At 54.2% G+C, this 24,980-nt stretch overlaps 8 protein-coding genes across 8 annotated transcripts; 5 read left to right on the forward strand and 3 right to left on the reverse strand.

Moving 5' to 3' along the window:
• Nucleotides 1–51: 51 nt before the first annotated feature.
• Nucleotides 52–843, forward strand: BO94DRAFT_549216 (uncharacterized protein; the record flags this gene model as incomplete). Its single annotated transcript, XM_025613434.1, has 1 exon — nt 52–843. The coding sequence occupies one exon, from the start codon at nt 52–54 to the stop codon at nt 841–843; it is 792 nt and encodes a 263-aa protein (XP_025464245.1).
• Nucleotides 844–1,085: 242 nt separating this feature from the next.
• BO94DRAFT_588750 (lanthionine synthetase C family protein) lies at nt 1,086–2,852 on the reverse strand (the record flags this gene model as incomplete). Its single annotated transcript, XM_025615903.1, has 4 exons — nt 1,086–1,906; nt 1,963–1,976; nt 2,045–2,600; nt 2,657–2,852. The coding sequence occupies 4 exons, from the start codon at nt 2,850–2,852 to the stop codon at nt 1,086–1,088; spliced, it is 1,587 nt and encodes a 528-aa protein (XP_025464246.1).
• A 2,549-nt stretch (nt 2,853–5,401) lies between these two features.
• BO94DRAFT_499069 (chaperonin-containing T-complex subunit CCT7) lies at nt 5,402–8,014 on the forward strand. Its single transcript, XM_025609361.1, has 6 exons — nt 5,402–5,590; nt 5,677–5,843; nt 5,931–6,267; nt 6,331–6,703; nt 6,769–7,430; nt 7,514–8,014. The coding sequence occupies exons 1-6, from the start codon at nt 5,545–5,547 to the stop codon at nt 7,624–7,626; spliced, it is 1,698 nt and encodes a 565-aa protein (XP_025464247.1). The 5' UTR covers nt 5,402–5,544; the 3' UTR covers nt 7,627–8,014.
• A 297-nt stretch (nt 8,015–8,311) lies between these two features.
• Nucleotides 8,312–10,364, forward strand: BO94DRAFT_538309 (caspase family protein). The gene is made up of 6 exons (XM_025612465.1): nt 8,312–8,511; nt 8,616–8,793; nt 8,865–8,916; nt 8,971–9,372; nt 9,422–10,030; nt 10,083–10,364. Exons 1-6 carry the CDS (start codon nt 8,408–8,410, stop codon nt 10,106–10,108), a joined length of 1,371 nt encoding a protein of 456 aa, XP_025464248.1. The 5' UTR covers nt 8,312–8,407; the 3' UTR covers nt 10,109–10,364.
• BO94DRAFT_568374 (ribosome biogenesis TSR3 family protein) lies at nt 10,224–11,822 on the reverse strand. Its single transcript, XM_025614673.1, has 3 exons — nt 11,470–11,822; nt 11,270–11,406; nt 10,224–11,196 (listed from the first exon to the last, which is right to left on the reverse strand). The coding sequence occupies exons 1-3, from the start codon at nt 11,724–11,726 to the stop codon at nt 10,448–10,450; spliced, it is 1,143 nt and encodes a 380-aa protein (XP_025464249.1). The 5' UTR covers nt 11,727–11,822; the 3' UTR covers nt 10,224–10,447.
• An 8-nt stretch (nt 11,823–11,830) lies between these two features.
• On the forward strand, nt 11,831–14,668 carry BO94DRAFT_202580 (VHS domain protein). The gene is made up of 8 exons (XM_025606107.1): nt 11,831–12,152; nt 12,221–12,308; nt 12,397–12,472; nt 12,558–12,851; nt 12,902–13,174; nt 13,224–13,605; nt 13,664–14,202; nt 14,255–14,668. The coding sequence occupies exons 1-8, from the start codon at nt 12,086–12,088 to the stop codon at nt 14,453–14,455; spliced, it is 1,920 nt and encodes a 639-aa protein (XP_025464250.1). The 5' UTR covers nt 11,831–12,085; the 3' UTR covers nt 14,456–14,668.
• Nucleotides 14,669–16,693: 2,025 nt separating this feature from the next.
• Nucleotides 16,694–17,985, forward strand: BO94DRAFT_473567 (uncharacterized protein; the record flags this gene model as incomplete). Its single annotated transcript, XM_025608481.1, has 2 exons — nt 16,694–16,761; nt 16,821–17,985. The coding sequence occupies 2 exons, from the start codon at nt 16,694–16,696 to the stop codon at nt 17,983–17,985; spliced, it is 1,233 nt and encodes a 410-aa protein (XP_025464251.1).
• Nucleotides 17,986–21,350: 3,365 nt separating this feature from the next.
• On the reverse strand, nt 21,351–23,321 carry BO94DRAFT_627009 (gamma subunit of 5'-AMP-activated protein kinase). The gene is made up of 5 exons (XM_025617385.1): nt 22,739–23,321; nt 22,218–22,687; nt 22,054–22,171; nt 21,832–22,010; nt 21,351–21,783 (listed from the first exon to the last, which is right to left on the reverse strand). Exons 1-5 carry the CDS (start codon nt 23,117–23,119, stop codon nt 21,390–21,392), a joined length of 1,542 nt encoding a protein of 513 aa, XP_025464252.1. The 5' UTR covers nt 23,120–23,321; the 3' UTR covers nt 21,351–21,389.
• Between the last annotated feature and the right edge of the window lie 1,659 nt (nt 23,322–24,980).

Genomic DNA, 24,980 nt, shown 5'->3' on the forward strand with positions numbered 1-24,980 from the left:
TGGCCTCTTTTCATCCCCCCATCTTCTCTTCCCTCTGCTCCATAGGCCACAATGGAGGCCTGGCAGCGGAACATTCGCAGGATTCACCAAGTCGGGGAATCCCTCGACCTTGATCCTACCAAGTACGACACGATCGTCGACTTCATCGCACTTATTCAAGCGGTCCGAGAAGGGCTCGCTTATATCGACGAGGACTCCTATATCCCCGATTCGCAGATCAACCTGCTTTTTCTCACAAAGCTCAAGGAATGCCCTGAGTGGTGTGACTGGGCCTCTGCCATGCTGCGGGATCGTCGAATGAACACCCCGAATCCGGCGGACCAGATAACCTTTCAAGAGCTAACCGACTTGGCCGTGGAGCATGAGAGGATCCGTAAGCGGCGGGGAAGGCCTGTATGGAGCGACAATGGTACTTCCAGGTTAGATGTCACACCGTCATCTAGATCCCCGGGTGATTCCCACGCTGTCACGCAAGACGAAATCAACGCGTTTGTCGTCCGACAGATGAATCGCGATGAGCGGCTCCGTAATCGCAGCGGAAGCGTCCGGGGGCACACTAAGAGACCGAGTCAAGAGGAGATCAATGACTACGTGATTGAACAGATGCGCCGCGAGCAGGAGCAATCCACAAGGGATCGGAGCTATAGTCAGCCTGTTCAACGTCCGGTGCGGATGCACTGTACATTCTGCGGGGACAGACACCACCAGCTGTCAAACTGCTGGCGTCGATGGAGGGTCGCTGTGGAAGCACCACATGGGGATTACTTGCCCAAACGCGTCGAGTACAGAACTGAGATCCCGGGTCAGCCGCCCATGTATCGCTCGGGGTTTACACTTTTCTAAGCTGCGGCTGTATGACTGACATGACACGACTTTAACCTTCCATCGTATTGCGATGATACCTTCGTTTTATCAGCGTGGCGCTTGGTGTTTTTGGCATCCTGTTTTTCCTTGGATCTTGAAGCCAATATTTTCCTTGTGCTTAGGTGACATATATGCGGGTTTTCCAGATACACCGCCGTCATTGCTGTCTTACCCATCACCTTTGGCTCAATCAATTTATTGTCGCATTTCACATCTTCATTCTAAGGCAACACCGCAGCTCGGTGGTAGGCAAGGGTCGGGATCCCTAACCGCAAAGTTTCAAGGTCTTGAAATGTTGGGTCTGCCTTCAAAGATGAACCACTGTCCGGCCATTTCTCCCGGAGAAGCATGTCTCGGAGTCTCATCTGCACAGTCACACATGCATCTGCCCACGCACAGACAACGCCTGCCAGACCTTCTGTGAGGGAGAATGGATGATCAGGCATTCGATAGATGTTAGAAGCCGGCGACGTCGGGTTATGGTAAGGAGGAGTCTCCCGTGCATGCAGCATGAGCGACAGCGCTCTTGACAAGAAATAGTCACCGGTAAGTCCGCTTTCCACTGCTGTCGTATTGGTGGTTTGCGTCCGTCCCATATAGTTGCGTTTAGCGGTCTCCATCTCTTTCTTATCGTACTGAAAGCTGTCGTGGAGAAGTAACAGTGACCATGCATTACCGGTGATACCATGACAGATCCCGCCACCTTTAGAAAGTAGCCCTTCCTCCCAAACCCTCTCGCTTGCCAGTCGAATTGCCATATCCCACTCGGGCTGCCAGAAGTTGGATGTTAGGGGTATGTTCCTTCTGGCGCTTGCCATAAGTGTTAGGATGCCAGGACTACCATGACAAATTTGGACAAGGGGAGAGGAGCGACGGGACGAAGGCCCACGGTCAGGAAGGTTCGTTGGGAGATGACCGTTACGAAATATGCATATCTTGCAGAGTTTTGAGATAGTATCCGCTATCAGGGGCAAGTAATTGCGCGAAGCACCGTCGTTAAGCTCCTCTGGGTTGCAGGCAAGGAGAGCTGCAATTATGCCGGCTATAAGTTGTCAGCAATGCAAGTCATAGGTGTCTCCTCGTATGAGCCTAACTTACACATTCCATGTACACTAACCAGAATGTCAGAACCGGCATTATGCTGCTCGGCACAGCATTGGGTATTGTAATGAATACTTACGCTCCAAGACCGTACCGGTCTTCATGCCAGTGCCACATCAATGGCAACGCATCTTTCTCCCCATATTTCTTTGTGTAGTCTTTTCTGCCTTGGAGTCCTCCTTCAATAATCGCATCGACAAGCTTTGGGACGGTTTTAAAGACGGACGCCAGAAGGCCCGTAGTTTGCTCGTCATACCTGTGGGCTCTGATACTGAGTACAACCCACAGGACTCCTGCCCGACCATACAAGACTTCGTCGGTACCAATCAGCCGATCACCATGGGGCAGCATATGGCTATTGCTGAGGGCCACTTGCACAACATTCCGGAGACATTCAATATCGGCCTCAGAAATCGATGCGCCTGGTTGTGCAGATGCAAGAATCCGCATCAAGGGCCCCACTAGCACGCTGGATGAACCAAAGGGAGATACTCTTTCGGGCGAGAATGGCACATCTGGCCCGTGTGGTAGGATCCGCTCATCTGCAAGCCTGCGAAAGTCAAGGGGAAGTCCAACGTCTTGGCTGCTCAGCGCATTAACCTGATGGTCCAGTCGAAGGAAGGCAAGCGCAATCCCTGACGCAGCAAACTTTATTAGGCGACGTCTAGCGAAGATGTGATTGTGAATATACCTGGAAATCCCACGTAACAGCCCGTGTCGTAGGTCGCCCCCCAGTCGTTCTGAGGAGGACAACTCTCTTGCAGTAGACTAGCCCCACGACTAACAGCAACTTGTAGTTCCTTGAGGGCGTTCACCAAGGACCGTTTGTTTATATCTAGTGGGGTCAAAGTATTTGCGTAATACTGAGGCAGATCCGCGGTTGTCATGCCTGCGATGATGCCTACAAAGGAGCTATGTGTAGAATATTGAATGAGCAGCTCAAGTAGAGACCTCTGGAAATCGATAAAACGATGACATTCAAGATTAATATGATGCCACTGATTGTATTCTGATAATGCCTGTAGTCCACCAGGAGTTACGAAGAGGCATGAAAGGTGGGAGAGCAACCGAATGCATCGACCACGTGCCTAGATCACCTGATCAGTGGACATCCACTTTATCGAACTGGCAATGACTGAATGATCCGATTGACTAGGAGGTACTAAAAAATGGACATGGTAGAAGCCTAGGGCATTGTGATAACCACAGCATCCTGATGCAGGAAATATTGATTGGTCGCAAAACTCTCGCCTGGAAATAGCAGCATTAGACCAGAGCCCCCTTCCCTCATCAGGAAGGTCTGATTGTCAAAATTTCCGGATGACTGGCCTCAGGAAGCTGTCCTTCAGTTGAATCAATGCCATACATAAAATTAGTGATTTTTGCATATTTTTCAGCCATGTTGCCCTCCAGAAGTTCCAGGCAATGGTGATGGCCTGTTTGGTTGATTTCTGACATCTCTGCATATGATATTCAGGGTAGGTTTGATCTGGTGAAACAACTGCTCTTCATTAGCTTTTACCATTTATTGTTATACTTTCTGGGGGCAACGAAGCTCCTCAGGCAAGCCATCGGGGCTCTGTACGCCACCCTCCATGGTTCTCGGGGAGTATAATGAATGTATGCTATACAGGACAGTTTACAAGCCATGTTCATGTTGACAAGGCTAATCTCAGTATCTGACTAGTCAGTGGGTTACTCACTCATATCCAGAGGTCCTTATGATTGTGGGCACTTGTTGCCCATGTCTGGTTCATATTGTATGTTGCAGCCAACAAGAGCAACAAGAATATCTCATATGAAGCTCAGATTGCCTATTCGAAGGCCTTGTCAATACAAGAGTATTATTTGATTCTGACTAATAACATCTTTGAGAAAAACGATGGTGTGACTCTCTAAGAGTCAGTAAATAATCGATATGTCGACTAATTCGCATGGGTTTTGGACTAAGCAACCTAGCATGCAAAATCCCCCAAACAACAATTCCTGGTGGCAAACGTCCCGCCGATTGGGGCTAGGATAAAGATGCCTTTATTATATATTAATGCATGAATCATAGCCATTGCCGTTAAGGATCATGTAAAGGATAATGGTCTACTATTACCGCATTAACAATCATCAGCAAGCTGAGGCAACATGCTATTGTTTTGCTTCCATGCTTTGGTCATAGGTACGTATATATTCCTCCACACAAATTTTCCGGCTCTAGTTCTAGAACGTGTTTAGCGATCGCAACTCATCATGCTCCATTGTGATCAAGGGTATTGTGACTGTAAATGGCCAGCAGACAGCCAGGGTCGTCGCCATTGCATCTGCTTGAGACTTGGGGGCTGGACCTGCACACTAGATACCGTGTGTCGTCACTTAAGGCATAACGAATATATTAATTGCTCAAATAATTGGGTTGATCGGCGGACTATTCGCAGATTATGGGCTAGATGATCGACCTCAGCTGTGCCCCTCCAGCTGAGCCCATTTAGTTAGTTAATCTCGGTCATGCACTGCTTCTCGCTGTTCTGGAAGTCTACTCTATGTCTCTTCATAATACCTTGCACCAACCCAAGCGACTCGCGTGACTGTGGGATATGGTACTTATGCGCCCAGAATCTGAAATCTGTTGATATTAAAATGTCATTTCGAATCCCACGCGCTAAACATGCGTTGTTCCCCTAGCCGAACATGCGGGCAGGAAACCACATCCAATGCCAGTGAATATGACTAGTCCAGCAAAAATAAGTCTTCTCGGTTGCTGCTCTTTATACCCTTTTTCCGTCTCTATTCTCCTGTTCTGCAAGGCTACCACTTTGTGTCTTGGCGTTCTTGTCATAGTCAACATTGTGGAGATACTATAGGCAATGCTTCTCTCGGCTCTGAGAATCGATGTATATTCAGAAGACGAGACGTATTAGTTCTGGTATCTAGTTAATCTTCTACTGGCAAAAATCTCTTGGAAATAGTACCGTCAGGTACACAACTTAAAAAACATACACTGTTTGGCAATATATACTTCAATGGCCAACCACCAACATATAAAATGGAGAATTCTCCGATGAAAAGAGAACGCTTTACGATATCATGTAAAACGCACATCATGTTGAACCTTCTGCAAAAGGACATGTCATAGAAACACCCAGCTTAAATCCTATAAAAAGAGAATACGACAAAAGCACCATTATATCGAGATCTGGTGGGGGTTTGTATGAGCAGAAGATGAGCGGCTCCAGGAACATGGGACAACCATGCCATCCCCCAGGAGCAAGTAGCCCATATATACGGAGAAGAAAGAGATATAGAGGAAGTTGCTATAATGTAATTAAAAAACTAGATCCAAGGTCCCCTGAGCGAGGAGGCATCGAGGGGGAGTAGGTAGGGCTGCGGGGCGCGGCATGATTGGTCACCGCCTCAGCGCTGGGAGTTTCGATCCCAAAGAAGCTCGGGGAAATTTTGGTCAAGAGCGTTATTGACCCCCGACCAGCTGGGACATTCAGGGCCACGATCGCATCTTTCTTCTGTTCCTTGTCCTCTGCCTCACTTACCCCACTATTCTCCGCCCTTCCTCCCTGAAATAATCTCTTCAAAATGGCCTTCGCCGGCCAAGCACCCACGATCATCGTGCTCAAGGAGGGTCCGTCACCCGCCCGCATTGCATTGCGTCCCATCTGTGTGTATCGCTGAAGAATGCTGACTCTGTTGATGTTTCGTCATCATTAGGCACGGATACCTCTCAGGGCAAGGGTCAGATTATCTCCAACATCAATGCCTGTGTTGCTGTGCAATCCACGATCAAGAGCACACTCGGTCCCTATGGAGGGGACCTGTTGCTGGTGGACGGCAACGGCAAGCAGACCATCACCAACGATGGAGCCACAGTGATGAAGGTGCGTCTATCGGATATCACCTCCCAGCACCGCTGGATACATTTCTTTCTTTTATTGCACGGGTTCACTGATTATCTTTTGATTTAGCTTCTGGATATCGTTCACCCCGCTGCCCGCATTCTCACGGACATTGCCCGCTCTCAAGATGCTGAAGTGGGCGATGGAACAACGTCGGTCGTCGTCCTCGCAGGTGAAATTCTGAAGGAAGTCCGCGAACTTGTCGAGCAGGGTGTCAGTGCACAGACGATCGTCAAGGGTCTACGGAGGGGCAGTGCCATGGCCGTCAACAAGATCAAGGAGATCGCCATCGACATGATTGATGCTGCGGGAAGCGAGGAAAAGAAGGTCGAGACGCTACGCCGCCTGGCCGGAACGGCGATGAACAGCAAGCTGATCAAGCGGAACTCGGACTTCTTCACCAAGAGTAAGGGGCTTCTGTATATTGTGGCATGTGGTTTTGGACCCGGATGCTGACTGAATACTCTAGTGGTGGTTGACGCCGTGCTGTCGCTCGACCAGGATGACCTCAACGAGAAGCTGATCGGTGTGAAGCGGGTGACCGGTGGTGGTCTGCAGGATTCCCTTTTCGTCAACGGTGTCGCCTTCAAGAAGACCTTCTCCTATGCCGGTTTCGAACAACAGCCCAAGTACTTCAAGGACCCGAAGATCGTCTGCCTGAACGTCGAGCTGGAGCTGAAGAGTGAGAAGGACAACGCCGAGGTGCGCGTCGAACATGTGTCGGAGTACCAGGCTATCGTCGATGCCGAGTGGCAGATCATCTACAACAAGCTTGAGGCTATCTACAAGACCGGCGCCAAGGTTGTTCTCAGCAAGCTGCCCATTGGTGATTTGGCTACACAGTATGTTTCCCTGTGGAACTTTAGATGATCGGTTTACGTGCTAAATTCTGTTTCTTTGTCTACAGGTACTTTGCGGATCGGGACATCTTCTGCGCTGGTCGTGTTGCGACCGATGATATGGACCGGGTTTGCCAGGCGACCGGTGCGGCCACGCAGTCGACCTGCAGCGACATCCAGGAACGTCACCTGGGTACCTGCGGCACGTTCGAGGAGCGCCAGATCGGTGGTGAGCGCTTCAACCTCTTCTCTGAGTGCCCCGCAGCCAAGACCTGCACACTGGTGCTGCGTGGTGGAGCGGAGCAGTTCATCGCCGAAGTCGAGCGCAGTCTGCACGACGCTATCATGATTGTCAAGCGCGCTCTCCGCCACACTACCATCGTCGCTGGTGGTGGTGCTACTGAGATGGAACTGTCGAGCTTCATGCACGGCTTCGCGGACCGCAACGTGCCCCACAAGCAGCAGGCAGTTGTCAAGGCGTTTGCCAAGGCTCTCGAGGTGATCCCTCGTCAGCTGTGCGATAACGCCGGCTTCGATGCGACAGACATTTTGAACCGGCTGCGGGTGGAGCACCGCAAGGGCAACACCTGGGCGGGTGTGGACTTTGATCACGAGGGCGTCCGGGACAACATGGTCGCGTTTGTGTGGGAGCCCAGCCTGGTCAAGGTGAACGCCATCCAGGCGGCTGTGGAGGCCGCATGCTTGATCTTGAGCGTGGACGAGACTATTAGTGAGTACCCAGCAACCTAGTTGAACCCCTAAACCCCATAGTTTCCGTTAGACTGACCGGGGCAATTTTCTTTTCCCACGCAGAGAACGAAGAGTCGGCCCAAGCCCAGGCACCAACACGAGGCCTGCCGCCGGGTGCTGCCCAGCGGGCCCTTGGAGGAGGCCGCGGACGTGGCATGCCCCGACGGGGACGGTAGATGACGGGGGAGAAAGGAGGAGTCGGGATAGGCTGAGGAGGAAAGATGACCCGGATGGTTGAACACAAAAGCAAACGATAGTTAAGAAGAACGACGCATTCGGGGGCTTGGTGTGTGTATTATCCCTGGGGGTGATGGCCTTGGCTGTGCATATGGTAGTGTCTACTAGTTACCCCGGCCATAGGTGCCGGCGCGATCACGTGTAGTAGCAGCAGAGAACAATCTGCTCTGCACGGTCGGATTAATGGACGATGAGAATTTTCTGGATGATGTTCTGGACCCAAGGGGGTGGATAGACCAGTGGGTGCTATTTAAGTTAAGGTGGAGTGGAAAAAGGAATGACGGACTGACTGTCTGTGACTGGAATTGGGCATCAGTAAGTATGTAGCTACTAGGTACGTAACTAGTAATGCAGCATGAGCCCTGACGGCGTACTCCGTCGCTAATTAATATAAAAAAAGGGGATCGGGGAGGCCGAGACATGCTTTGTTTTTTGTGTAATGCACTTGCTGATTATTGCAGGGGGTCTGACCTCTCGTCAACATTGAACACATAAATAACACCCGAAAATCCAGGCCGCGGTCCTTCTTCCGGGCCGGACCCAATCAGCTCGAGCGGGCGGCCGTGCATCGGACCCCATCTGACGCCTGCGCCTTTTCTTGTCCTCTCCATCTCACCTCCGGCGGCTGCTTCGTCTCCCTCTTATTTGTCTGTTCCAGCCGGCTTGCATTCCATCCATCCATCCATCCCACCCCCTCTTTCTCTTGTCACTTGTCAGATCATGTCCTACTATCCCCCCTACTCGGGCCCGCCCGGGTATCCCCCGCAGCAGTATTCCTATCCTCCCCAGCAGAGCTATGGCTCCCCGCCCCAGCAATATCAGCAGTGAGATCTCCTTGCGTGCTCCTCTTCTCGTCCCCCTCATGATCTAGACCTTTCTTCAGCAAACAATCTCCCTTCTCAGGTGTCGCGCTGACGCCGCTGTGCAGACAGATGAATCCGCATCAGCATCCACACCACCCCCAACACCAACACCACTCGTCCTACGAGGGTGGTTACCCCGGCCAGGCCTATCGCCAACAACAGCCTCCCAGCAACCCCTACCAATACAATCAGCCCTCCCCCCAACAATACCAAGGATCGCAACCCCCTCAGAATGGCTATAATGTATGTCTCGCGTGATGCGCTGCATCCCTGCGTGTTGGTGGCACGGCTAGTGGCTGACGTCGCTTCTCTAGGGCGGTTATCCTGCTCCCAACCAAGGTGCGATGTACGGGGGCGGCCGGCCAGGTATGCTCGATGTGATGCATGGCTCGCGAAAATACCATAACTGATGCATCTTAGGCGCCGACGTCTATCAGAATTCCTACAACCAAGGCAACCACGGCAACCACGGTAACCACGGCGTCCCTGCTGCGCCGCCCACCGAGCCGGTCAGCTTCGGTCAAGGAGCGCCGCAGGGGTACAACTTCCAGTACTCGCGCTGCACCGGCAAGAGAAAGGCTTTGCTGATCGGAATCAACTACTTCAACCAGAAGGGCCAGCTGCGCGGATGTATCAATGATGTCAAGAACATGTCGACCTACCTGAACCAGAACTTTGGCTACGCTCGTGAAGACATGGTGATTCTGACGGATGATCAACAAAACCCCATGAGCCAACCCACCAAGGTGAACATCCTTCGTGCCATGCACTGGCTCGTCAAGGACGCCCAACCGAACGATTCCCTCTTCTTCCACTACTCTGGTGAGCGCGTACCGATCCCCTAGTTGTTGGACTGGTCTGACAGTAGCAGGGCACGGTGGACAGACGCCTGATCTCGACGGAGACGAAGATGACGGATACGACGAAGTAATCTACCCGGTCGACTTCCGACAGGCGGGCCACATTGTCGACGATGAGATGCACCGGATCATGGTTAAGCCGCTACAGCCGGGCGTTCGACTGACCGCCATCTTCGACTCGTGCCACTCAGGCTCGGCCCTCGACCTGCCCTACATCTACTCTACCCAGGGTATCCTCAAGGAGCCCAACTTGGCCAAGGAGGCGGGCCAGGGCCTGCTGGGTGTGGTGTCGGCATATGCGCGCGGCGACATGGGTGGTATGATGTCAACGGCCGTTGGGTTCCTGAAGAAGGCAACCAAGGGCGACGAGGCATACCAGCGCACGGTTCAGACCAAGACGAGCGGGGCGGACGTGATCATGTGGTCTGGAAGCAAGGACGACCAGACCAGCCAAGACGCGCAGATCCAGGGTCAAGCCACGGGCGCGATGTCGTGGGCGTTCATCAGCGCGCTCCGCAAGAACCCGCAGCAGAGTTACGTGCAGTTGTTGAACAGCATTCGAGACGAGTTGTCGACCAAGTATACGCAGAAGCCGCAGCTGAGCTGCAGCCATCCATTGGGTAAGCAGTCGCCTGTCGCTTCGTGATTGGGAGTAGTTCTGACGGATTTTAGACGTGAATTTGCGGTATGTTATGTAAATAGTTGCTTGCGGGTCTTGCGGGATAGTTTGGGATTGGAAAAGGGTATCAATTTAATCATCACATTACTCTTCTTAACAGAGCATGATTTCATCCCTTGAGTATGCCCCTGATGCCCTGTCACGATTGCATTGTCCGCGGGTGGGTTGGTTTCATTGGTTCATTGATTTCATTGGCTTCGTTGTGCATATTGAGAGACTGGCTATCAAATCCGTTGATGGTAAATTTTTCATCACTATATTCATTATAATCATGCCTATGTCCATGAGATGCTCATAACTTTTCTAATCATACCGGACCCGAAGCGAGAAAGAAAGCGAACTGATGGTAGGAATCATCCTACCACCGCTTGGGCGCATCGACCACTGTCCTCGAGAACGAGGCACTGAACGTCTCCGTCTCCTTTTTCTTCTTCGCAGCAATAATCCCTGTCCGATCTGTCACCGGCGTTGCATTGATAATACTATCAAAAGCTTCATCCTCGCTGCCGCCCGCGGAGCCTGATTCCGCGTCCGAGTCTTCCAACGGCTGCTGTTCCTTCTCCTCCGGCCGGGAGATCTTCTCCAGCTGTGGCTTATCCTCAGCTGACGGGTTCTTGAAGGACTTGGAATTCAGGATTTTGGCACGGATTGCCGCCATTTGCGCCTCATCCTCGGAGTCATCTGATATCGCAAACGGGTCCTTATCTTCCTCTTCCTCTTCCTCTTCCTCCTCCTCTTCTCCATCCTCCTTGTCTGATCCCTCCTCATCCTCATCAGAATCTGACTCCGCCCGACGATTCGTATTCCCGACCGTCCAGATATCGTCTGTGCCGCCTGCGGCCCGACTATCCTCGTATTCCTTCTCGATCTTGGCTAGCCATTCCTCCTCGGTGCGCTTCATCTCGTCCTCATCCGCACAGGCCGCATACCGCTTGAGCAGCTTGGAGTTGATTTCGAGGAATGCCTCGCCGTAACGGAAATGTTTTAGAACTTCGCGGGCCCAGTCTTCGTGGCCGCAGATGCAGAAACAGGCTGCTAGGGCTTCGACGCAGTTGAGTCGCCAGGGTTTTCCGTAGTTGACTGTGTTGGCGGCGATGAGGTAGGGTACTGTTTTCCGGTCCCGTTATTAGTATACGAATGTGGATGTGAATGGGGGACCAGGAAGTAGGAGAAGGCATACAGAGTCGTTCACATTTTCCTCCGATGCGCGACCAGGGGACTTCCTTCACTCGCACCCAGGAACATTCCACTACTGCGGCACCGAATTGTTCGAGGAGGTCTCTGTCGCCGGGGGAGATGATTTTCTTTGCGTTAGGACTGTGCGTAGAGTATTAGTTATCGGGCTGGAGATTTTTTTTTTTCTTGTCGGAGTAGACGTACGAGACGATGACACCGGGAAATCGTTGTCCGATGGCCAACTCACGCATCAGGCCAAACTGCATGAGTCGCTTACCGGAGCAGCGCTTGGGGTCGCAGTGGCCGAGATCCCAGCAGGCGGCCTTGAAGGGGGGTCTGGAGGGGCGGTCGGCATCGTCGGCGTCGGGGTTGTCGGTGTCGCGGCGGGGAGGACGGGGGCGGGGGTTGGCGGCGAATTTCTTGCCTCCTCGGGCGAAGTTGTCTTTTTTGTGACGGACCATGGTGGGATAATACTATGCTGTGCGATGTTGGAATGTTGTGTAGGAGAGGGAAGGGAAAAGAGGGGAGGGGGAGAGAAATGAAGAGATGACGGCGGCGGGAGGGACGAGAGAGAGAGAGAGAGAGAGACAAGCAGAGCCACACGTGGAATCGAACTAAACCCAGCCGGACTCGGGCGACTTCGCCCTGGAAAGTAAACCAAGTCGACCAACTCAACCAACTCCCCCGTCTTTCCCCTCACTCCACGTCTGTCCCTTCGAGCCTGCTGGCGCGTGCTGCTAACTTGTCTGCCATTGCGCCTTTTTAACTTTCTTGTACTTTCCTCATCCCCGCCGTCACCCTGGAGGCTGCTTCAGCACGCATGGCAGCGAGGGACCGCTTCGGTGCCTACGCTGACCTGGGCTTAACACCGCTGCAACGGGCTGTTCGTATGCTCGCCCCCTGTTCGGCTCCCCCCCAAAACACCTCCCCCTACTAATCCCTCGTTTCCGCCCAGGAAATGCCTGTGACCTTTCGCACTACGAACCGAACCTCGCCCTCAACCTCGAAGTGGCCGATCTGATCAACTCCAAGAAGGGCAATGCGTGAGTTGTTGCTGTCGCGCCCACTCCGGCGCTGATAACCGTGCCATGCATTTATTAACCACCCACCCACCCTCGTCCCCCTTTATAGACCCCGCGAAGCCGCTCTCGAAATCGTCCATCTGATCAACTCGCGGAACCAGAATGTGGCGTTACTGGCATTGGCGGTAGGCCTTCCATGACATACCTTCCGTGTGGGCTTAGCTGTATGAATGCGGGGCTAACATGCCGCTGCGATCCCTCCCCCTCCAGCTCCTCGACATCTGCGTCAAGAACTGCGGATACCCCTTCCACCTCCAGATCAGCACCAAGGAGTTTCTGAATGAGTTGGTTCGTCGATTCCCCGAGCGTCCGCAGCTGCGGCCCACTCGGGTGCAGCATCGTATCCTGGAGTCCATCGAGGAGTGGAGGCAAACCATTTGTCAGACGTCGAGGTATAAGGAGGACCTGGGCCATATCCGCGACATGCACCGGCTACTACTCTACAAGGGCTACGTGTTTCCGGAGATTCGCCATGAGGATGCGGCCGTGTTGAATCCTAGTGATGTGCGTGTCTCTAGTTCTGAGAGGAGAGTGGGTTTGCTGACGAGTGGTAGAATCTGCGCTCCGCAGAAGAAATGGAGGAGGAAGAGAAAGAGGCACAGTCGGCTAAATTGCAGGAGTTGATTCGTAGGGGTACGCCTGCGGATTTGCAGGAGGCTAATCGGCTGATGAAGGTCATGGCGGGTTACGACAACCGACACAAGACTGATTATCGGGCCAAGGCGGCCGAGGAGGTCGCCAAGGTGCAGCAGAAGGCTAAGATCCTGGAGGAAATGCTACAGAGTCACCAGCCTGGCGACCCGGTCGCGGAGGGTGACGTGTTTGAGGTAGGTCCGGTGCGGATGTGTCGTGGACCAGCTGACGTCGGGTATCTAGGAACTGGCAGGGGCGCTGCAGAGTGCCCATCCCAAGATCCAGAAGATGTGCGAGGAGGAGTCGGATGATCCGGAGGCTGTCCACAAGCTACTCGAAATCAATGACAGCATACACCGTACCATCGCACGGTACAAGCTCGTCAAAAAGGGCGACTGGGAGGCTGCGTCACGGATTCCCAAGGGAACACTGGGCACAACGACGGGTGTAGCGAAGAATGCGAACAACCAGCTGTCACTAATCGACTTCGACCCGGAGCCGGCTGCCAGTGCGAACGGCAACGGCGCGCCGGCGGCGACGGGTGGCAGCTCGCTGGAGAACGACTTGCTGGGCCTGTCAATAGACGAGCCCGCTCCGGCCCTAGGTGGGATCTCGCTCGGACCAGGTAGGGAGGAGAAGATTCTTTTGGAATGCATGCGTTGACATGGCTAATGCTCGTTTAGCGGTTACGACCACTGCTACGCCACCGATGCCCCAGGCTTCCGTGGGATTCAAGCCCAACTACGACATACTGTCTTCGCTGGGCAGCTCTTCCCAACCTCCGTCGCAACCTGTCACACCGGTCCCAGGTGCACGGCCGCAGAGCATCGTCGCGGCGGCCACTCCCCCGCCGCCAGCCGTCGACCCATTTGCTTCACTAGTGTCAGCCAGTCCCCGTCATGCGAGCCCGCAGCCGTCCGGGGGATCCGCGACAGGGTCTGCAGCTGGGTCCCTGCTCGATCTGGTAGGAAGCGGGCCGGCGCAACCGGTTGGGAGCGGCAAGGCGGTCGAGGACGACGAGTGGAACTTTGCATCCTCACTGCCGGAGAGCAACACGCTGCCGAGCACCAACCGGGTGTCGGTGCTGAACTCGGCACTTCGAATTGAATTTGTGGCGCGCCGCAACCCTCAGCAGGCGCAGCAGATCCATGTGGTGGCCCTGTTTTCAAACGGAACGAGCCAGCCGCTGAACGAGCTACACTTCCTGGTGGCCGTGGAGAAGGTGAGTACCTCCCTCGGATCGGGGATGAACGGACGGAAGCTAAGAGCAACAGGCGTACACATTGCAACTCCGCCCGCAGTCCGGGCGGGACATTGGACCGCTGCAGACGAACGGAGTACAGCAGGAGATGCTGATATCCGGGGTTGCGGGGGGCAAGGGAAACTCGGTCAAGATACGGTTCCGGGTGTCATACCGGGTAGGCAACGAGCGCAAGGAGGAGCAGGGGATGGTGCCGCCGTTGGGCATCGCCTGATGATGGATACTTTCTGCGGGGCAGGATCTGGGCCTGCCCTCCCACCCCCCACTGGGGTTGTGCTTGATGTTGTGTGTGTTTCCGCTAGCTAGCCTGCATCGTGCCTTGTCGTGATTTAGTTCGTGTATACCAACCAGAGCAAGTTTGACCGCACAGCTGCAACCTAACGAGCAACCTTCCCCTCTTCCTCTGTTAGGTAGTTACAGTGTGTCCCCAGTCCTTGTCCTTGCCCAACTGCTTCAACCAACAAACCAACAAACCAATTGTTTCCTCCCCGACGTCACCGTCCCCATCCCCGTCGCCGAACGAGCCCGACCCTGACTGATCCCCTCGCCCGAATGGCCACAACACTTCCCCCTTTCCCCTCCCCTCGGCTACCTAGGTACATCCCTACGTCCCTGTAACTCCCGCCCAGCCACGGCGGCGTTACGAAATCCACCCAGGGATACCCCCCGGGGGGGTATGATGGAATGGTTGGGTTTGAGTTAGGAAGGCGTGGAAGCCACCAAAGGCAAAGGGCGGTAGATGCCGAGGCGGAAGCCCTCTTGAAGCCCGAGAAGAATGGAACAGGGAAGCCCGAGAGTTAGTTTGTTGGAGAGAGGGTGTGTTTTGTGTGTGAATGTTCAAGGAAGGGCAAGTAGACGAGACGAGCCTCGAGTTGGAGGGGGGGGGGAATGTTCCTGGGTCGGTGGCGGTGGCCACTGGGGGGTCCCGTGGAAAGCGACTCATGCCATTTGGAATCAGTAGGGATGGGAAGAGACTGCACTGTATGGTAGAAGGGATGTTGGCCACTTGAGGTGGTGCTGGAGCTAGTGCTTGTGCTAGCAGTAAGTTCTTCGTCGTCGTCGGCGTATGTAGAGAACTTTAGTTGATGGTACCTCTGACGATGCTGGGATGATCCTGGTGGGTACCGACATATGATAATACTGCCTGAGTAACAATACTAGGCTGGGAAGTACCTCCGAAGTACCCAGGACTGGGCATGCACTGGCCAACAGAGCCTTTTCTCTACTACTAGATAGCTAGTTTCTCTCTTTTTAGTAGAAGCTGGGGTTAATCCAGACGGAGTGCGAGGAGGGATTCCCAGTTTGGGTATGTTTGAGGACGATGAAGATCCACAGCGCGGCGGGCTGCTGTCGATGTCTGTCAATCCGTCGAAAATAGTAGTCGTGGGAGATCTGGCAGGTGGGCGTTGGGTGATCGACAGTGTGCTGAAAGCCATCTGGCGACTGGTGAGAATGAGATACGAGGGCAAAACGGTACCTCTGGTGTACCTACAGTAGCGCGTACGGGCGGATTACGGGCGGAGGACCCGGCCATCTGTCACCCTGCCCGATCCGGATAGGATTGGCGGTGGGGGCCAATCAGGGGCCTGGATCGCGATCGTCGCACTGCTAGTAGTATGCAGGCCCGGTAGGAGGGACGATGGGAGGTGGTACTGGTAACTAGTAAGTACCTTCTGCGTACTGGGTACTGTAGTACTGTCAGCTCCTGGCATGGTATGAGTAAAGTAATCCTTGACAGCAGGTCCCTGTGACATTGCAGTGACTTGTATGCTACTTACTTCTGAGAGGATCGTATTCCTGCCTGGGGTTTCTTTCACCACCACCAGCACCACACCATTCCCACTGCCCACCAGATGAGCGCCCAATGCTGGCGGGATCATCTCTCCCATCCTCACTTCCGCACTTCCTCACGTCCTCCTTCTCTTCTCCCCTCGTCATCTCTTTCCCCTTCACCCAGTCATCTCCACGCCTTCTTCACCTATGGTAACTGGAAAATGGTTCCGGTTCACTGCTAGCCCATACTTCCGGTGGCCCATGGGATCCTGGCCCCCTTGAGTCCTCGACCCGGCTCTGCCAGAACCTTGCGCCGTCGGGCGTGCCATGGATTCAGCCCATCCTGACTTTTGGTCGGCCCTTGTTTCGGCGACCCAGACTTGCCCCGGCTCTGGATGCCTCGTCTAGACTCGGGCCTTGGCTGGCTGAGCTGCTGTGACCTGACAGCTAACTTCGCTGCTTGAACCACTCCCGTGTCAACTTCGCGGCACAGTTGGATGCCCCTCCTTGGCTGCCGCTATTTAACTTCACCCCGTCCCCCATATTGTCTGTCCGCTTCTTCCGTATACAGGGCGAGGTGCACTTTTTCTACCTAGCTCTCTACTCTCACTGCCTCTGCCTACTGCTGCCCATCACTGCCCATCACTGCCCGACTGCATCCATCGCTGCATCACTCACGATGGGCTCCCCCGTCATCGATGTTGACGTCTGCCCCAATCCTCGGACCAAGGAGGAGAACCAGGAACGGTAGGCTTTTTCTTTTAAAAAAAAATATCCCTCGGCATCCAACCTGCTAACGACGACAGTGCCTTCATCGCTGCCTCTCGACGTAAAGATCGCAGCTTAGATGCCCGCGTCGAATCCGCCAACCGGGCCTCTAGCCTGCATAAGCAGCGCACCGGCAAGGCCCTGCTCATCAGCCGGGACATCGTCGAACGAGAGGCCATGTACGAAGAGGTCGACGACCGCTACCAAGAAAAGATCAATCGTATGCTGCACGCCCAGTCGATGCAACTGCAGAGCGAGTTCAACCGCAATCTCATGGCCGCCTTTGCGGTGAACCGCCCGGGTGCTTTGCATCAGCGCCGGGCCACCAGCTCCCATCTCAACCCGCGGGCCTCCCTCAACGGCATCCGCAAAATGAGCCTCGACCTCTCTGGGCTGCGTGCCTCCGTGTCCGAGGGCATGCACACCGGGCCGATGACCAGCCCGCTGGGTGCCCATCAGACCAGCTACGTGCTGTCTCCCACCTACGACGGGAGCTCTCAGTCGCCGTCGTATCCCAGCGTCGTCCCCGCTACGTCGGGCCAACTGCCATCCTACCTCACCCAGACGGCGGGCGGACCCACTTGGCCGGCGCAGCTGGGCGGGCCGCAGCCGATGCGGTCGCCCTGGACTGCAGGGTTCACGTCGCCGCCGCAGCAGGTCCCGACCACGATGGGCGAGATGGGCCCCATGCCGGTCCGCCAGTTCCGGGACCGCCTTGGCTCGGCGCCAGTCATCCCCGTTCACACCATACCCTCTCCATCTCTCGCAACCCCCACGGCCCCCAGCAACGGTGCTACGGTGCCTCCCACGACGGCGAGTCGCACAGCCCACCCGATGTACCAGCACACTCGTGTTCGCTCGGAGCCCAGCCAAGCGATGCGGTCGCAGAGCCTGGCCCATTTGTCGCAGCACAACTCACCGCATGGGTTGCCATTAGAGACGGAGCCCATCCCGACGCCGGATTTGTGCCCGACGCCCAGCACGCCGCACTCGCCGACGTCGACGGGGCAGAACCCGGGGCTGTGGGGGTTGGAGCTGAACAAGGATGAGGGGATGGGGTACGGGCAAGAGCACCATATTGATCCGGACTTTGAAGATTTCAGTCGGTTCGCGTTTGGGCTTGGCAGCGGCAGCCAGCTGCCGGAATCGGAAACAGCGTTTGATGAATTTTTTACGATGGAGGATTTCCCCGTCAGTGCATGAAGCTACATTCTATTCTATACATTATCTATTGAGTTGCTTGGACGTGTACGAGGGGAGAATACCCGGGGCGTTGCCGGTTCATAGCGAATGATACTGCTACATTTAAACCCGAGACCAACAGTACTATGTAGATAGAGCATGCTACCGACTCAGGGCGAGTGGAGACCGACCTGACTAGACCGGCGAGAGTTTTTCAGTAACTACGGATGGGGCGTGGATGGGCTGAGGTGAGGTTACATTTCCGCAAACAGCGGGTGCTCATGCCGCATGCAGCTTGAAAGCATTCATCATAATGGCTTAATAGGATAATAGTCTTCAACGGGGATTCTTCACTATTTCTTAGCTATGTTTTAGCTCCTTGTCAAGAATCCCAGCTAGCTACAGAGTCGATCAAGCAAGAAGCACAAATATCACTAGCGACTTGGATAAGATACGACTTCATCTCCACAATGTGCCAAGTAGATAATAACTAGAAAGTAGTAGGTAAGTGGATAACAACCATCCAGTAAATACCTCAGTTACAAATAAACACCCAGCCAGCCAGCCAGCCAAACAGCCAGCCAAACAGCCAACTATCTAGTAGTTAATGGCTGACCCCCTTCTACCCGACGATACCCTAGCCAAAGCCAATCGAACCCAAGGATGGTCTACCTGTCCACTACCCCCGATTTAGATACAGCAGAAAGTGAAACGTCGGTGCCAACATGTAAGCTTTCGGGGGAAGTTTATTTGACGATGGTTGCTATGCCCCGGTCTCTTGGACACGTACCTAGATAGATTTTGGGGAGGGGGTCTGGACTGGGGATCTACGGGAGATGGAATGCGGAGTACCTACGCATACTGACTGTCTAATGGGTTAGGTTGAGTTGGGTCCAGTTGAGTTAACTTGAGATTGGGTTATGTAACTATGTTTTCGACACTATCGAGAGGAATGATATTATGGAAGTGAGGGTGAGTTCTTTGGTCCTTGGGACGGAGTAGGACAGGACAGGGTAGTACGTACGTACCTAAGAAGAAGAACAAAAAATGTGGTGTTTGTTTATTATTGGGGGTGATGGTTTCTTCACTTTCTCACTCTCAAGTCTCACTATGTATCTATCTGTCTATCTACTATAGTACCTATTACCTATACTCCATACCCATCCATCCCTAACTGCCACCTACAAGAACATTCAACCTCTCCTCCCAAAACAAGAAACGATCATCAAATCCTACACGAACCCACCAATCCCCATTCCCCTTCCCTCCAACCCACTAAATCAGACACAACTGAAATGGAGAGCTTGTGTGGATCCCCGTAAATCCAGCCCCTAAATCAGTCAAATCTCCGGATCGACTGGGCAGGCAGTTCTCGATCGTTGGACTGTGCGTTTTTTTTCACAGGCCGGGTGGATCCACTAGCCACTAGGTACGTACGCAGTGATCAGTCACTCACTCGCTTAACTTGTTCAGGGTGGAATAATGGGTCCAGTAAGATAAGTTGATCAAGTGGAACGATGATAAGTGGGTACTGAGCAGGGATCTGCAAGAGGAGGGTGGTCTGTGCGGATGGCGACGGATGAGGGTTAGTTCTTGTTTGATACTACCGTAGTCACTTCTTCTTACTTAGTGTGTAGTTGTGTAGTTGAAGTTTGTTTGATCATTGGATGGGATCTGAAGAGTGGGACTGCTGGGACCGGGAAGTTGGGTGGGTGGGGGGCGTCCGTGGTTGGAGTTGGCTGAGATACTTGGATAACGGGGAGCATTTGGTTGGTGGTGTGGTGTGTGATTAAGCGATTTAGATACTCTGTACTCTGTAGTACCTTCTCTGGTATCTTACTCATATGTCCGATCCCTTATATCTAGTACTAGTACTGAAGCAATGAGACAAGCTACTTCCTCCTATTCGACACAGTACCTAACCCTACCCTCTTAGCCCTAACACCACCACCACCATCACCACCCCCCTCTCAAACCCAGTGAGTAAACACAATACCACATAGATACTCCGTAGTATTGGGGGGGGGATGTAAAAAAACTTATACTTCCACCACCAACCTACTAACACACACCACACGAGGGAAATAATTTCCGTCATCCCGGCATCACCACCCATTGGCCGGCGTTTTTCCCCTCGATGTTTCCCCCGATCCCGCTAGCCGCGATCAGGCCTAGAGGATAGATAGATATCGATATCTACTGGTCCTTGAGCCTTGCGCTAGCCGGGGGTCTAAAGACTAGTGTCTACTGTCTAGTAGTGGTATTTGCCTTGGGTGGGTAGAGTTAGACGACGTTTGCCAAAGTCTAGACTCGATTTGAGGTATTGATTTGGATGGGGTTCGGTTGCAGGTCGGTGTTTTGGATTTTGGTGTTTATTTTGGGATGGTATGGCATGGCATGGGGATCACTGGGATGGGTTAGGTGGGAGTGGGGGTGGAGTAGGGTGGGGGATATAGGTAGGATAGGATAGGATAGGAATAGAGATGCCACTTAGGTTATGGGTTAGTGATTGGTTGATTGGTGTGTCTTTTTGGGATATGGGCTTTTCTTAACCTAAGTACTGAACCTATGTTTGGAGTTGTGGTATGTAAGTAGTATCTACTGAGTATAATACCTAAGGGGATAGAGGTAGATATTCCTTCTATGTATGTTGAATCATGTCAAGTGAGGTACTTACACACAGACAGGCAGATAATCTAGCCATTCACCTACCTACCTACCTACCTACCCACCTGATCATCTATCCGTACCTTACTACACACATAGCCACCGATAGCATATTCGCCACCGTCTAACATAACCCAACCCAAGCCTGCCACCAATTCCCAGGCACTAACTACTACTACTACAACACTGATAGATAGCAGATCTACCTACTCTAACCCCTATCCTAACCCACCCAACCCAGGTAGTTGAGGGCAACGGATCTCCTCCGGACCCTCGTGCCCTGGATGAACCCAAACTCTACTTCACCCTACTACTTATCTACGTGCTATCCACCTGCACACGGTCTCGGGGATGCCCGGAGCCTTACTCATCTGTCCATCTACGCAGTGATTCGCTGACACTGCCACCATGGACACGTACTGGGCCGTCACTAGTGGAGGGGAGGAATAAAGTAGGGACACCTGAGTGGGTCATTGCTGATACTAGTACTGGGGAATGAGGAATGGGGGTTGGGGAAAGATGGGGCGTAAAAGTGATACATGTATTCATACCGAGATGTATGTAAAGCGGGTGTTTTCCGAGTTTGAACCTAGGGATTTTTGAGTTTGGGTGGGGACAGATGGGCAGTGCAATTGCTACAATACTAGTATGAGATTGAATATGTACGAGTCGATCTAGGTACAGACTGAAAGTAAAAAAAAAAAAAAAAAAAGAAAATAAAGGATGAAAGATAGATGGAGAGAGGGAGGGGGGAGTGGCTACACGATTCGTCCACTGAACAACTCCCGGCCGATCTCCTCGCTGCGCCGCACCCCCACGCTTGAACTGCTGCTGCGTCGTCGTCGGCTGCGGCTTTCGGCTGGGTCCGCTGGACTCAGTCCGCTGGCGCGCGCGTGGAGGTTGAGAACATCCGTCAGGCTGACTACCCCCACTAGTCGTCCCGAGAGTCGTGCCCCTGGCAATGCCGATGCCGGAATCGATGGCGCGCTCAGGAAGGCCGCCGGCGGGTTGGGGAGGTGCGTCGCACTGCCATTGTTGACGGCCGGGGACTGCGGCGGGCTGGGGTTGTTCGCGAGAGGAATGTGCACCGATGAGTGGGACGGCGTGGGAGGCCCCGATGACGATGGAGACAGCGGATCGGTTACCCAGAGGCTGTACATGTGAGCAGGGTATGATTATGGGATCAGTGGAGCGGCTTACCGGTGTGACCGGGTGGCTACCACCTTGGCAACAGTGTGCGCCAGCGTCGACCCCGGGTTGACATGGAACACAGGGAATGAGTCCTTGCCCTCTTCAAGTCCGCGGTTGGACAGGATCACCGAGATAAAATGCGTGCACGTATTGCGGAGCAGTGGGAGCGATGACGAGCGGGTGAGAAGCTGTCCTGTTAGCTGCATTTGCTGGCCGGGGGGAGCTGCATACCTTGACATCTGTCGTGGAAATATTGCCGACGACATTGAAGTGGTTATCCACCACCGCAATGGATGAGATACCCTCGTCATTCATGATCTGCAGCGCCTCAACGAGCGGCCGATCGCCACTGCACGCGGTCAGTCGAGTCAATGAGAAACGTTCAAGATACCCACTTGATCGAGACCACATCCCGCGATCCGATCCGCAGATCATGCAGTGATTGCGGATACAGCTGGTCGATCACCGGGAAGCTGCGGCCGTTCTCCCACAGAAACTTGACCAGCCGGAACTGACTGAAGATGCCCACCACCTCGTTGTCGTCCCGCTCGCTGACCACCACCACGCGATGCACGCCGCCGCCGAACGTCTGCACCGCCGTCATCACATTGGCCGATGCCGGCAGCGTCGTCAGCGGTTCTTTACGGCCGAGATCCTTGACGTCCCGCAGTGGGATCGGAAGGCCCTCTTTCGCCTTGCGCGCTAGTTCTTCGTACGACGCGAGGAGCTCCTCGCCCGGCTGTGTCAGTCCCGCCGCTAGCAGAAGGTATGCGTTCAGATCGGAGTAGTCAAAGGTGCCGACGGCCGACTTGTGCTGGGGTGATTCCCGGATCAGCAGAACCGCAGCCCCGGAGTCGATCAGAATCTAGTAGCGTCAGCTCGACTCGGCCATCTACCAGGATCCAGCAGCGCCCACATTCGTCGCCTCTTCAATGCCCGTGTCCACCTCAACGAACTTCAGGTCGTCTGGGCTGACCAGCTCTCCGATTGAGATCTCGCGCCAGTCCCGGCCGACAAACGCGGGGTTGGCATTGCTTGGGGCCGGTGGATTATCGATAAGACTCTGGATGGCAGACTGCGTGAGCGAGGGCTGTCGGCGTGCTCGCGGCGATCCCGGCGCTGCGCGGAGGCTGTCGCTGATACTCTGGCGGTGTTGATGGTTCGGGAGGTGCGAGGAGAGGCGGAGGGACCGAAGACTGCCCGAGGGAGGCCGGGAATCCGTACTAGATCGGGGAGATGCGACGTTTGATCCACTGGAATTGTTGTCTGCCAACGTTTCCACCGGGCGGTCCGTCATGGTGGTCGGATTTGGAGTCGTCGGGGAGGAGGAGCTTAGGTAAGGAGGAGGGGTCGGGGCGGAGTATTGGGAAGCGGATTCAAGGTAGAAGAGTTCTTATATTTGTAATCAGACAGGGGAGGTGTTACTCCCGTGGGAGATCAACAGCATCGAAGGGGGGCAGTGAAAGCCGAACTGACAAGGAAGAAGAGCTGGCCAGATGGAGGCGAGATGGAGATGCCCGAAGGTGAAACCGACTTGAAAGGAGGCCAAAGGCGGGGATGCGGCGGCTCCCCGGCCGCCCAATCAGCGCCCCCCGCTTGTCATCCCGGCGTCATCCAGCAGCTCCTCCAGCTTCTCGTCTACACTTCTTTCCCCCTTAAATCCTATCTACATTAGCTGGTTCGGCGATACAGGTTGGGTGGCTCATTGTTGGTCTATGTATACCCCTCAAAGCCCAATGGAGGGTGCTCCTACATGGCACTATGATAAAGAGCGACCACCCCCTGAGGCCCGGTGACATCATTCAGCCGACCCACCTCCACTGACAGCGGCATCCCCAGTCGCTGCAGTCAGAGAAACTCCTGCAAGATCCCTCCCAGATCTTTTGCGCTGCGTTCCTTCATCACGGCTCTTTTGGGACCCCGCGGACGGGTGTTTGCTGCCACTTTCGGCCTCTTCGGAGCCGGCTCTCGCTCGTAAGCTTTCGCGCGGCGTAAGCAGACCAGTCGCGGCTTCTTTAACCTTTGGCCTAGTGCGCGGCCGGTTTTTTGTCCGACCTGAAAATCGAGGATCGGGGCGTCGGCTAGAACAGACGATTCTTTCGCCTCATCCCTGATACTCGATTGGTAATACTCGTAAAGGGTCTCGGCCTGTCCTGGTTCAATGATCACGTCCCATCCATCGACGTCGGGATTTACCGCGCTCGCAGAGACGAGACTCGGGCAGTCCTCAGCTACAACCATCTGCAACGACGGAAAGTCTCGCAGATACCCGAGCGTCAGCTGCGAGAGGTCCGTCTGATGGGACAAGACCAGCACCCGGAGATGCGCAAACGCCCCCGCATCCTGCGCCAGCTCACTCCACGTTCGGACGATACGGTCACTGAGCGCGGACGGCGGCGGCTCGGCCTCATCCAAAACAGGGGCTGGACGCGATGGCGTGGCAATTTCCAGTGCCACCAGGTTCCTGATGTTGGCAATCTCTACGAGTTCAGGGACCCTGGCGAATGACGAGACCAACGTCAACACCGTCCTCCAGCTTAGCGAGTCACTTTTCACTAGCCCTAGGTATTCTCGCATGGGCATCTTCGGACCCTCGATCTTCATGGATCGGTAGGAGCTGACGGCTCGAAATTGCTCGGGGTATGCTGTTGCAAAAAGCTTCCAGCTGTATAGCGTCCTTTTCCTGCTATGGCAAAGTTAGATCCGCTCATTACTAATGGAGGCGCCCTTACCTCCTGCCAAGGCACTCCCAAAGATAGCCGGCGATGCGCCATGGTACGTTGGCAAACAGGGCAGGTTGTAGGTTTCTCTGATCAGACAAGAGCTGTCTCATTGCGGAGTGCTGCAAAGAGGGGGCCCCGGCCTGGCTGGTCTCCTCCCAGCCTCTCGACAAGAAGGGCGTCTCATGTACCCAGGATGGTCCTTTGGACGAGGACAAAGAGGGGACGGTGGTTGACTCGGTATAGACCTGGCCACTCCGCCAGTCGATGGTCTTAGCCATACTGCTGGCTGCGGCTTTGGGGAGATCTCGCAATGGATTACTCAACTGCGGCCTGCGAACATATTTCGTTATGTAGATACGCGCGCATGATAGGAAACAATCGCTGACCACGAGGATCTTTCCAAGTAGAGCTCTTGTCAACCGCTGGAGTCGGATA

This window comes from Aspergillus sclerotioniger (genome assembly GCF_003184525.1).
Source record: "Aspergillus sclerotioniger CBS 115572 chromosome Unknown BO94scaffold_27, whole genome shotgun sequence".
In the NCBI taxonomy this organism is placed as follows: Eukaryota; Fungi; Ascomycota; class Eurotiomycetes; order Eurotiales; family Aspergillaceae; genus Aspergillus; species Aspergillus sclerotioniger.